Source organism: Salvelinus namaycush, chromosome 12 (assembly GCF_016432855.1).
Source record: "Salvelinus namaycush isolate Seneca chromosome 12, SaNama_1.0, whole genome shotgun sequence".
Classification (NCBI taxonomy): domain Eukaryota; kingdom Metazoa; phylum Chordata; class Actinopteri; order Salmoniformes; family Salmonidae; genus Salvelinus; species Salvelinus namaycush.
Window position 1 is genome coordinate 40,795,230 of NC_052318.1, and position 14,071 is coordinate 40,809,300.

At 40.3% G+C, this 14,071-nt stretch overlaps 1 protein-coding gene across 1 annotated transcript in view; it reads right to left on the bottom strand.

Annotated features, from left to right (window-relative positions):
• LOC120057223 (gamma-aminobutyric acid receptor subunit beta-4-like) overlaps positions 1–14,071 on the bottom strand; it is a 62,916-nt gene that overhangs the window by 3,897 nt on the left and 44,948 nt on the right. Inside the window, exon 4 of the mRNA XM_039005757.1 lies at positions 2,450–2,532. Within this exon, the coding sequence (XP_038861685.1) occupies positions 2,450–2,532 (83 nt within the window). The remainder of the gene's footprint in view (positions 1–2,449; positions 2,533–14,071) is intronic.

Genomic DNA, 14,071 nt, shown 5'->3' on the forward strand with positions numbered 1-14,071 from the left:
GTGTAAGGTAGATTTATGTAGTGCAGTTCAGGCGATATACTGCCTTACATTCACTGTTAAACCTCATGGCAATTACATTTCCTGGATATAGGTGCCTTTACTGTATTTACATTTAATGACCACTCTTCTGCCCCCTGGCTGTGCCAGCTCTCTGTCCATGGTTATATACCAGCCAGCACCGGAGCACCATTCATCCACTTTTAATCTTTTTCTAAAGTTAGAGGTCCAGGAACTGAATTTGAATTTGACATGTTTTCATAAGTGGATGCTCCTTGTTAATCTATGATATTGAACGGTTGTTAATGAATTTTATCCCCCATGGCATTCTGCCTCTCCCAACATGTAGCAGGATATAGAAGATTTTAATTTCACAGCATGTCCAGATTTCCTCCCTTATCGACATGTAGTGGAAAAATATGTTATTGAGGGTGTGGGGTTATGGATGTGGTAGGTCTATCCATAATTACACTTTATGTCTATGGGGACCTAGGTAGGGCCAAGCCATGGACATGTTATGTTGCTTGGCTGTCACTAGTGGGGAAATCAATGGCATGAAATCATTGGTTTGGAGAGGAATACTGTAGCTGTGACTTCTCTGCATACATTGCATGTTTCACATTTGCATAAGTTAGGATGTGACAAACCTTTTTCACTCTGGCTGTAAAATTAAGGGAATTTGGGTTGATAAAGATATCCCTCCAATGCCATGCCTCTGTGCTGCTTTGCCATGAAAGGAGCATCGATGTTGTTATGACAGACGGGGTCCATCTGCCCGCTCAAGTTGCATTCAGTGGTCAATATGTAACGGCTTCTAATTGAAATACAAGCAAGCATTAAAAATGTCACCTGCTTCTGTCAATGCAGTCACTGCCCTCTGAGTTAACACGTCTATAAGAAATGGCACTCAGAGTCAATGATGCCAATAATGTTGGCCAGGATAGCTGCTTTAAATGTTCCATAATGATCACATCTGCTGACAGCAGGCCTCTGCAGACTGGACCCAGAACCACCCCAGTCAAAGATACATCAGTACAGCTTAGACCTAAACCACCCCGGAGTCAAAGATACATCAGAACCACCCAAAGATACATCAGTACAGCTTAGACCTAAACCACCCCGGAGTCAAAGATACATCAGAACCACACCAGAGTCAAAGATACATCAGAACCACCCAAAGATACATCAGAACCACCCGGGAGTCAAAGATACATCAGTACAGCTTAGACCTAAACCACCCCGGAGTCAAAGATACATCAGAACCACCCCAGAGTCAAAGATACATCAGAACCACCCCAGAGTCAAAGATACATCAGAACCACCCCAGAGTCAAAGATACATCAGAACCACCCAGGAGTCAAAGATACATCAGAACCACCCATGCTGACATCAGGCCTCTGCAGACTGCACCCAGAACCACTCCAGTCAAAGATACATCAGAACCACCCAGGAGTCAAAAATACATTAGAACCACCCAAAGATACATCAGAACCACCCGGGAGTAAAAGATACATCAGAACCACCCGGGAGTAAAAGATACATCAGAACCACCCGGGAGTAAAAGATACATCAGAACCACCCGGGAGTCAAAGATATTAGAACCACCCAAAGATACATCAGAACCACCCGGGAGTCAAAGACATATTAGAACCACCCAAAGATACATCAGAACCACCCGGGAGTAAAAGATACATCAGAACCACCCGGGAGTAAAAGATACATCAGAACCACCCGGGAGTCAAAGATATTAGAACCACCCAAAGATACATCAGAACCACCCGGGAGTCAAAGACATATTAGAACCACCCAAAGATACATCAGAACCACCCGGGAGTAAAAGATACATCAGAACCACCCGGGAGTAAAAGATACATCAGAACCACCCGGGAGTAAAAGATACATCAGAACCACCCGGGAGTCAAAGATATTAGAACCACCCAAAGATACATCAGAACCACCCGGGAGTCAAAGACATATTAGAACCACCCAAAGATACATCAGAACCACCCGGGAGTAAAAGCTAGAGGGTGAAGTAAGACTGTATGGAGAATTTTGGCCTAAGGACTTGGGCTTCATCTTTCAGTAAGGATAATACAAATGGTTCAATTCCAAATATGTTTTGTGAATATTGACAGAAACAACTTGAGATGCAAAAGGCTCCTTTTGTATTTTTTGTCTAGAGACAAACAGTATGACAGGTCTAAAAGTTGACTTTTGCCTTAAATGTATAGAGACGTGAGCTGAATTATGAAAAAGAACACAAACTGCCTGCAATCATGGGCAGTCCCTTGCTGTGTTTTTAAAACGCTGTGATACCCAGTGAAAATGGCAGGAAGACATTCCTGCTGAGATGCTTGAGAAGCCAAGGCAGGTAGTTGGGGGAGGGATGGGAGGTTACTTAGCTAGAGTGGAGAGGAATGGGGTAGAAGACGTTTGTATTAAGTCCACCTACAGCTTTCGATTTCCAAGGTGCAGTTCTGTTCGTCGAGGGGGTACCTCCTCAAGTCCATCATGCAAGCTGCTGTGGTGGTTATTCTGGAAAAGATAGAGAGCAGAGACATAGAGGGTGAGAGAAAATAGAGGGTAGAGAGAACCGCTGTTACCTTGGTAACCTTTAAGAAATCGTAGCTTAGCCTTCACTGCACGATGTGGATCTTTAATTGAGCAATGTTAGGCAGTTGTCTCGTGTTGGGAAAAAAATAAAAAAGGAAATGCAATCATTGGCAAGCTAGTGTTGGATACAACCTGTCTGAAGTCTGATTTCTAGGAGCGAGGGATGAGAAGGGATGGGGGAAGAAGAGGAAGATACATTTAGGTCAGTTTCTAATAATCTGGCCCACTGTTTGAGATCTTCCATAATAGCCGTGGTCAGTTCTTTATGAATTTTGAATGAATGAAATTGCAGAAAGTGAGGTTGTTGGGAATGTGTTCTGACTGAGGCAAGTGGATTCCAAACGGAGAGAGGTTGGAATAAGAAATGGTATCTCAGTGAGCAGCATTTTAGTGCTTATATATAGGCCTCATGACAGCCCTGATCTATGTTGTGACTGCAACCTCGCACACAACTGGAGCCGTTTGCTCCATATTTACAGTTCTACCTATAGAAACATCATGAATTAATTCAAGCTGTTAAAACGTCAAACAAAACCATAGGTACAGTTGAAGTCAGAAGTTTACATACACTTAGGTTGGAGTCATTAAAAACTCATTTTTCAACCACTCCACAAATTTCTTGTTAACAAACTATAGTTTTGGCAAGTCGGTGAGGACATCTAAGTAATTTTTCCAACAATTGTTTACAGACAGATTATTTCACTTGTAATTCCCTGTATCACAATTCCAGTGGGTCAGAAGTTTACATACACTAAGTTGACTGTGCCTTTAAACAGCTTGGAAAATTCCAGAAAATGATGTCATGGCTTTAGAAGCTTCTGATAGGCTAATTGACATCATTTGAGTCAATTGGAGGTGTACCTGTGGATGTATTCCAAGGCCTAACTTCAAAATCAGTGCCTCGTTGCTTGACATCATGGGAAAATCAAAAGAAATCAGCCAAGACCCCAGAAAAAAAATTGTAGACCTCCACAAGTCTGGTTCATCCTTGGGAGCAATTTCCAAATGCCTGAAGGTACCACGTTCATCTGTACAAACAATAGTACGCAAGTATAAACACCATGGGACCACGCAGCTGTCATACCGCTCAGGAAGGAGACGTGTTCTGTCTCCTAGAGATTAACGTACTTTGGTGCGAAAAGTGCAAATCAATCCCAGAACAACAGCAAAGGACCTTGTAAAGATGCTGGAGGAAACCGGTACAAAAGTATCTATATCCACAGTAAAACGAGTCCTATATTGACATAGCCTGAAAGGCCGCTCAGCAAGGAAGAAGCCACTGCTCCAAAACCGCCATAAAAAAGCCAGACTACGGTTTGCAACTGCACATGGGGACAAAGATCGTACTTTTTGGAGAAATGTCCTCTGGTCTGATGAAACACAAATAGAACTGTTTGGCCATAATGACCATCGTTATGTTTGGAGGAAAAAGGGGGAGGCTTGCAAGCCGAAGAACACCATCCCAACCGTGAAGCACGGGGGTGGCAGCATCATGTTGTGGGGGTGCTTTGCTGCAGGAGGGACTGGTGCACTTCACAAAATAGATGGCATCATGAGGCAGGAAAATTATGTGGGTATATTGAAGCAACATCTCAGGACATCAGTCAGGAAGTTAAAGCTTGGTCGCAAATGGGTCTTCCAAATGAACAATAACCCCAAGCATACTTCCAAAGTTGTGGCAAAATGGCTTAAGGACAACAAAGTCAAGGTATTGGAGTGGCAATCACAAAGCCCTGACCTCAATCCTATATAAAATTTGTGGGCAGAACTGAAAAAGCATGTGCGAGCAAGGAGGCCTACAAACCTGACTCAGTTACACCAGCTCTGTCAGGAGGAATGGGCCAAAATTCACCCAATTTATTGTGGGAAGCTTGTGGAAGGCTACCCGAAACGTTTGACCCAGGTTAAACAATTTAAAGGCAATGCTACCAAATACTAATTGAGTGTATGTAAACTTCTGACCCACTGGGAATGTGATGAAAGAAATAAAAGCTGAAATAAATCATTCTCTTTACTATTATTCTGACATTTCACATTCTTAAAATAAGGTGGTGATCCTAACTGACCTAAGACAGGGAATTTTTACGAGGATTAAATGTCAGGAATTGTGAAAAATGTATTTGGCTAAGGTGTATGTAAACTTCCGACTTCAACTGTACATCTTTAATGCTTAATGTAAACATCTAATTCATTCAAGCCCAAAAGCCAACAATCAAACGCAGAAAGTAAATTCACCAAGCTTGTTTTATTCCCTTGGGATACATTGAATCAGTTGAAAAATGAAACAAAATGTATATGCTTTAATCTCACACTAAATTGTGATTGACTGCTATACGTATATGTTTCCGCCACGTGTGTTTATGAGGGGTGTACATTCATTGTATTCCATTTCAATAAATCCAGAAACGCAGGAAAATGTAACGTTCGTCATATTCCTCCTCCTCGGATGAGGAGGAGCATGGATCGGACCAACACGCAGCGAGGTATGTAGACATAATGAATATTTATTAAAGCAAAGACGAACATACGAAGAACACTTGAATAGAAACAAAACAACAAAACGACGTAGACAGACCTGAACTTGAGAACTTACATAGACACGAAGAACGCACGAACAGGAAAGACTAGCCAAACGAACGAACAAACGAAACAGTCCCGTGTGGTGCAAACAGACACAGACACAGGAACAATCACCCACAAACAAACAGTGAGAACAGCCTACCTTAATATGGTTCTCAATCAGAGGAAACGTCAAACACCTGCCCCTAATTGAGAACCATATCAGGCAACACATTTAACCCAACATAGAAACACATAACATAGACTACCCACCCAGCTCACGTCCTGACCAACTAAACAAAGTTCAAAAACAACAGAAAACAGGTCAGGAACGTGACAGAAAAGTGCACTGCTTACAGATTATTAGTGTGGGAGTTTATGGCATTGAACTGAGATATTAACTAGTGCAGCACATTTTAGTAATTACATTTGTGCTGTTAAATCATACCAGCTTGTGCCTGCTTTCAGGTTTTTTGTGTAAATGAACTAGGGAGCTCACTGGTTTGCCTGAATGGGAAAACGAATTGAGTTTCAACTCATCACCCCTGTGTGTCAGATGCACCGTCACATTCATGGGGAGAGTTTGAAAGGTAAACAATTTGTGTGTGTTAGGGGGCGGGAGAGAGTGGTGGGGAGTTTACCCTTTACAACAGCCTATTTTACATTTGGGATGCCCAATGTAGGATAGCTGAGTCCATGCTGTCTTCCAGACTGCAGGACATTTCAGCACATTGCAAAAGATTCCCAGTGTGCAGGCTAATACAAGCCACCACAACTACTGTCAAACACATGCACAGGTACTGGTGAAGTGTATTGAGTGCAATAGGAAAACAATGTGAAGTGTTAGCAGGGCCTATACAACCATGATGAAAACAGAACCCATTTCAATACAGCGAGTCACCGTTTGGGACGATATACTTTTTGACTCCCTCTACTTTGGTGCGTTAGGACATAATGCCGTGGCAAAATTATTCTGACTCTCCCCATGGCACAACACAACCTCATTATCACTCCCCTCCGGCTTTATCATAGACCAAGTACATTTCACTTCGCATTGTACATTGTTTTCTATCTCACAACTTTACTGTAAATGACTAATGTAAAGCAAAGCTGCAAAATGTTGGGGAAAGAAAAAGAAGCCTGTGTCCCTTGGGGCTCTGGCTGCTGTGCTACTTTAAAAGGGCCCCAGATGCTCCTCTCCCCCCAGCAGCCCCCCAGTCCTCTGGGTGGGTCCCTGTGGGCACCTCACTGCAGACTCACTGTCTGGGATGTTTCATTGATGAAACTGGGACATTGTGGTGATGAGGGATGAGGAGGGTGTTTTGTGGCTTTTTTCTGGGGCACAGAATTCTGGATGGGAAGTGAGCCTCCTTTCCAGTCAAACAAATAAACAGAAATAAGTGGTGCACTATATTTGTTTGTCTTGTGCAGTACAATAGTGACTGCTACATGCAATAGTAAATGGTACATACAATAGTGACCACTACATACAATAGTGACCGCTACATACAATAGTGACTGCTCCATATAATAGTGACTGCATTATACAATAGTGACTGCTTAATACAATAGTGAATGCTACATACAATGACGAAAGATACATACAATAGTGACCGCAACATACAATGGTGACTGCAAAATAGAATAATGACTGCTACAAACATTAACGACTGCTACATACAATAGTGACTGCTACATACAATAGTGGCTGCTACATACAATAGTGACTACTACATACAATAGTGACTGCTACATACAATAGTGACAGCTTAATACAATAGTGACTGCTATATACATTAGTGACAGCTACATACAATGGTGACTGCTATATACAATGGTGAATGCATAAAACAATAATGACTGCTACATACAATAACGATTGCTACATACAATAGTGACTGCTACATACAATAACCACTGCAACATACAATAGTGAAAACTACATACAATAATGACTGCTACATACAATAGTGACTACTACATACAATAGTGGCTGCTACATACAATAACGACTGCTACATACAATAGTGACTGCTACATACAATAGTGACTGCTACATACAATGGTGACCACTACATAAAATAACGACTGCTACATACAATAGTGACAGCTTAATACAATAGTGACTGCTATATACATTAGTGACAGCTACATACAATGGTGACTGCTATATACAATGGTGAATGCATAAAACAATAATGACTGCTACATACAATAACGATTGCTACATACAATAGTGACTGCTACATACAATGGTGACCAATACATACAATAACAACTGCTCCATACAATAGTAACTGCTCCATATAACAGTGACTGCTTCATACAGTAGTGACAGCTTAATACAATAGTGACTGCTATATATATTAGTGACAGCTACATACAATAGTGACTGCTACATACAATAACGACAGATACATGCAATAGTGACTGCTACATACAATGGTGACAGCTACACACAATGGTGACTGCTAAATACAATGGTGTGTGCAAAATACAATAATGACTGCTACAGACAATAACGACTGCTAAATACAATAGTGACTGCTACATACAATAAAAGTGGCAGCTACATACAATAGCGACTGCTACATACAATAGTGACTGCTACATACAATAGTAACTGCTACATACAATAGTGACTGCTACATGCAATAACAACTGCTACATACAATAGTGACTGCAACATACAATAGTGACTAGTATGTACAATGGTGATGGCTACATTCAACGGTGACTGCAACATACAATAGTGACGGCTACATACATTAGTGACTGCTACATACAATAGTGACTGCTCCATACAATAATGACTGCTACATACAATAGTGACTAGTATGTACAATGGTGACGGCTACATTCAACGGTGACTGCAACATACAATAGTGACTGCTACATACATTAGTGACTGCTACATACAATAGTGACTGTTACATGCAATAGTGACTGCTCCATACAATAATGACTGCTACATACAATAGTGACTGTTACATACAATAGTGACTGCTACATACATTAGTGACTGCTCCATACAATAGTGACTGCTACATACAATAGTGACTGCTCCATACAATAGTGACTGCTATATACAATGGTGACCGCTACATACAATAGTGACTGCTACATACAATAACAACTGCTACATACAATAGTGACTGCAACATACAATTGTGACAAGCACATACAATATTGACTGATACATACAATGGTGACTGCAACATACAATGGTGACTGCAAAATACAATAATGACTGCCACATACAATAGTGACTAGTATGTACAATGGTGACTGCTACATACAACGGTGACTACAACATGCAATAGTGACTGCTACATACATTAGTGACTGCTACATACAATAGTGACTGTTACATACAATAGTAACTGCTACATACAATAACGACTGCCACATACAATAGTGTTGATTTACATTGTTTCTAAACATTGGAGTAAAAAAAAGCTTATTTGGGGTTCTGATGCAGTACAACAGTTGAACTAAGCTCAAGAGTTATGTGATATATCCTTCAATTATCAATGGCTAAAAATAAAAGTGGCAGCTACATACAATAGTGACTGCTACATACAATAGTGACTGCTACATACAATAACAACTGCTACATACATTAGCGACTCCTCCATATAATAGTGACTTCTTCATACAATAGTGAGTGCTACATACAATAGTGACTGTTACATGCAATAGTGACTGCTACATACAATAGTGACTGGTACATACAACAGTGACTGCTATACACAATAGTGTCTGCTACATAAAATGATGACTGCTACATGCAATAGTGAGTGCTACATACAATAACGACTGCTTCATACAATAGTGACTGCTACATACATTAGTGAGTGCCACATACAACGTTGACTGCTACATACAATAGTGAGTGCTACATACAATGGTGACTGCTACATGCAATAGTGACTGCTACATGCAATAGTGACTGCTACATAAAATGTTGACTGCTACATACATACATGTTGTGTCCCCGTGTCACACCTGCTACATGCAATGGGGACTGCTACATGCAAAAGTGACTGCTACATACAATGGTGACTGCTACATACAATAGTGACTGCTACATACAATGGTGACTGCTACATACAATAGTGACTGCTACATACAATGGTGACTGCTACATGCAATGGTGACTGCTACATAAAATGGTGACTGCTACATGCAATAGTGAGTGCTACATACAATAACGACTGCTACATACAATAGTGACTGCTACATACAATAGTGAGTGCTACATACAATGGTGACTGCTACATGCAAACGTGACTGCTACATACAATGGTGACTACTACATACAATGGTGACTGCTAAATATATTAATGAGTGCTACATACAATAACGGCTGCTACATACAATAGTGACTGCTATATACAACAGTGACTGCTACATACAATAGCAACCGCTACATACAATAGCGACTGCTACATACAATAGTGACTGCTACATACATTAGTGAGTGCTACATACAATGTTGACGCTACATACAATAGTGAGTGCTACATACAATGGTGACTGCTACATGCAAACGTGACTGCTACATACAATGGTGACTGCTAAATATATTAGTGAGTGCTACATACAATAGTGACTGCTATATACAACAGTGACTGCTACATACAATAGCAACCGCTACATACAATAGCGACTGCTACATTGTAATAGTGACTGCTACATACAATAGTGACTGCTACATATAATAGTGACTGCTACATACAATAGCGACTGCTACATTGTAATAGTGACTCTACTACATACAATAGTGACTGCTACATATAATAGTGACTGCTAAATACAATAGTGACTGCTACATATAATGGTGACTGCTACATACAATGGTTACTGCTACATAAAATTATGACTGCTAAATACATTAGTGACTGCTACATACAATTGCGACTGCTGCATACAATAGTGCTACATTCATTCTGTTGCACAGTCAAAATAATGTTGTGTCCCCGTGTCATGCCTGCTGAAAACATTCCAGGCTTATACTGTATGTTCCATCTCATGTAAGAGAAGCTCACATGCCAATCAAATGAACAGGAATGTCTTCCCATGAATGGTAAAGGGATCATGGTCTTCATGATAAGTCATAGAGGCATATTTGTTTCAATCATGAATATATACCCTACAGGCAATCTGTACTCTACACAGGCATGACATTGTCCTCACTTCATCCTTCCACCTTTTCACCAACTCCCTCTGGGTAACAAGAGATGCTACGACCAATTCCGCCCCTCCCTCCCTCCCTCCCTCGCTCCTTCCTCTGCACCCACAGCTGATTCCACCAAGAGACATATTAAATAAGCATTTACCAGACCATTAGTTTCCCGTCTCACTTCCAAACATCATCAAATTCTCATTAATACCACAGTCTGTCTGACAGATCCTAAAACATCTACCCCTCTGAGACAGACACCAAGATGTCCCTGTGTTTGGTGGGGTGGACTGGGGATGAGGACCTAGTTGATATGAACAATCTCAGAGTGATTTAGTGAGGCAGTGTTAACAAAGTGTATGCTGACTGGCTGAAAAACCACCAAAGAATGGAGAAGACTGCCATTCTCTTGCAGACACTGATAATGCTATCATGTATCTCATGTCAATGAGCAAGGGCATGCGCTAAGTCCCCCATTCTGGAAAATAACACAATCCTTTTCCAGAGGCTTACCTAAGCTATATTTAATCTTGCAGACAATAGGGACATGACAAGAGCAAAATGCCATCTCCACTGATTGTGAAGTGGAATGAGGTAATAGAACCTCATAATAGAGCTACGCATAAGATAGTAATATAGCCATTACAGCAGCATATGTACATTTAGCTGTAAGCTTCCTATAATTAACAGTTGCAACTGAATTAGGTTTTTGCTTTGAAACATTTCAAAATGGGACTGCCTTGTGTAACAAAGAAACAAACATCATTGGCCAAAGCACATCAGCATTATTTTAACCCAAAGAACAGTGATTCTCTGTCTTGTCTTCTGAGGCCTCCATTCACCGGAGACACATGATGCTAAACAAATAAAGTTAAGTCAAATTAATTTATTTAAAAGCGCAAGTACATGTGTACCATGTGTACAGTCAGGTCCAAAATGATTGGCACCCTTGATAAAGATGAGAAAAAAAGACTGTATAAAATAAATAATGCAAATACTGAGATATTTTGTATGCTACATTTTATACTAGTACAATTTCTCAGAGAAAGATATTTTGTTTAGCAAGTCATATTTTTTGGGGTAACACATTATTTGGATAGTCCATCTGGGCAATTCAATGGTAAGGGAATTAGGTTTTGACTCAGTATTTTCACCTTAAAATGTATGCCTGTAACGGCTGTCTTCGGGTGAAAGAGAGGAGGACCAAAATGCAGCGTGATGATAATCCATATTTTAATTAGGATATTTAAACGACGAACAAAAACAACAAATTGACAGAAGGAACCGAGAACGCTACAGTCCTGAACATGGGAACACAGAACAGATGAACACACAGGCTACCTTAATATGGTTCCCAATCAGAGACAATGACAAACACCTGCCTCTGATTGAGAACCATATTAGGCCAAACAACAAACCCAACATAGAAACACAAAACATAGAATGCCCACCCAGCTCACGTCCTGACCAACTAAACAAAGACTAAACAAAGGAAATAAGGTCAGGAACGTGACAATGCCAAACAAAAACCATTAATTTCAAAGTTTAGCTCTATGTACAAGGACTACATTTAACAATTTCCACTGAACATTTTACAAAAACTAATTTAGTGGAAGAACTGTGCAGATGCAAAGTTTGGTAACGGAATTATGGAAAAATCTCCAGTCAGGTTTTCATGCGACAACGTTTTCCACAAACTCTATTAAATATCTGCTTCGTACTAAGATTCAAAGATGTCTGCGGAAATAATGGGTGTGTCAGCTATGACATGACACCTTGAGTTAGAAAAAATCTATTTGAGTTTTTGAACTACAGTAAGTGAAGTGGATTTACACCTGGTAACGGAATTAAGGGAATGGGTTTACATCATGGGTCCCTGATATGTACTACACAGAAATGCGTAATTATGGAAATCAATGTAATTCTCTTCATTTTTTCACAAGTTTGGACATCACAGCAGAGTACAGTACAGTGCAGTAAAGTAGAGTTCAGTACAGACGGATAAACCATGTGATTCTATGTTCAGCAAAGATCTTCTGTGTATAAGTGACGCGCGAGGGCAAAAAAGCATCTAACAACGCAATTCTACGAGTAGTCTGAGGCAGACGTTAGGTAACGAGCGTTTTCAAGTGCAACGTTAATAACGACGGTTTCGGGAAACAGTTCAGAGATTTTAACAATGTTCCTACGAAGGTTCTAACAATGAACTTAGCCTTAATATGCTTTTGGGAAACCTGGTCCAGTACTGTGCTATCCAAACTTGGGAAACATACGTCTATGATAGGTTCAGATTTGGTCCACTCGGTCCATCTGTGGACGTTAACATCAAGGCCAGAGTGGACTGACCACATTTCAACTACCCTAACCCTAACCACAAACTTAGCAGACAGTTGCTTATCAACAGATAGTTTGTTGATAGTATGACCATCTGTAGAGAATCAACTTTTTTTTTAAACTCATTTTTATACCCCAAAAATGGTGTCAAAACGACTGTTTTCAGTACCTCACCTTGCGAGGATAATGCCACTTTTTCAAAAATGTTTTATGAGATTGGAGAACACATTGGGAGGGATCTTAGACCATTCCTAGATACACAATCTGCCCAGATCCTTAATATGCTTTGTCAGTGGACTGCCTTCTTCAATTCACACACATACCAATGGGGTTCAAGTCCGGAGACTGACATGGCCATTTTATGGTCATTTAACCTCCTTTTTGGATATTGATGTGTGCTTGGGGTCATTGTCTTATTGGAAGTTTCAGCCTCCTGGTAGAGGCAACCAGTTTTTTGGCTAAAAAGTCATGGTACTGAGCAAAGTTCATGATTCCGTTGACCTTAACAAGGGCCCCAAGACCAGTGGAAGAAAAATAGCCCCATAACATCAAAGATCCACCATCATATTTGACCGTAGTTATGAGGTACTTTTCTGCATATGCTTCTGTTTTTCAACACCAAATCCACCGCTGGTGTACGTGGCCAAACAGCTCTATTTTCATGTCATCTGACCAAAGCACCAGTTCCAATCCATGTGCCGTTTAGAAAACTCCAGACATTTACATTTGTTGGATGACATGAAAATAGAGCTCTTTGGCCACGAACAACAGTGGTGGGTTTGGCGTCGAAAGAAAGAAGCTTATGCAGACAAACTTGGCTGCAAGTGGATCTTCCAGCAAGACATTGACCCCAAGCACACACCAAAATCCATAAAGAAATGGTTAATTGACCACGAAATCTATATTTCTCTGAACTTGATCCCCATTGAAAACCTGTGTTTTGAATTGAAGAGGACAGTCCATAAGCAAAGGACAAAGGATATTAAGGATCCGTAAAGATTATGTATGGAGGAATGATCGAAGATCCCTCCTAATGTGTCTTCCAATCTCATAAAACACAAGAAAAAGGCTCAGTGCCATTAAGGTGGGGTACTGAAAGGTATGTTAAACAGGGGTGTCAATCATTTTGCCCCGTACTCTATTTTTTTGAGAAACAAAAGTATTACTTGTTAAACAAAAATCTCTTTCTCTGAGCAATTGTATTAGTATCAAATAATATAATTATCTATTTTTTTGTATACAATATAGCTCAGTATTTGTATAATTTAATTTACAGTCTTTTTTTACTCATCTTTATCAAGGGTGCCAATACTTTTGGACTTGACTGAGTATACAGTTTCTTCCATGACATAGACTGACCAGGTGAATCCAGGTGAAAGCTAT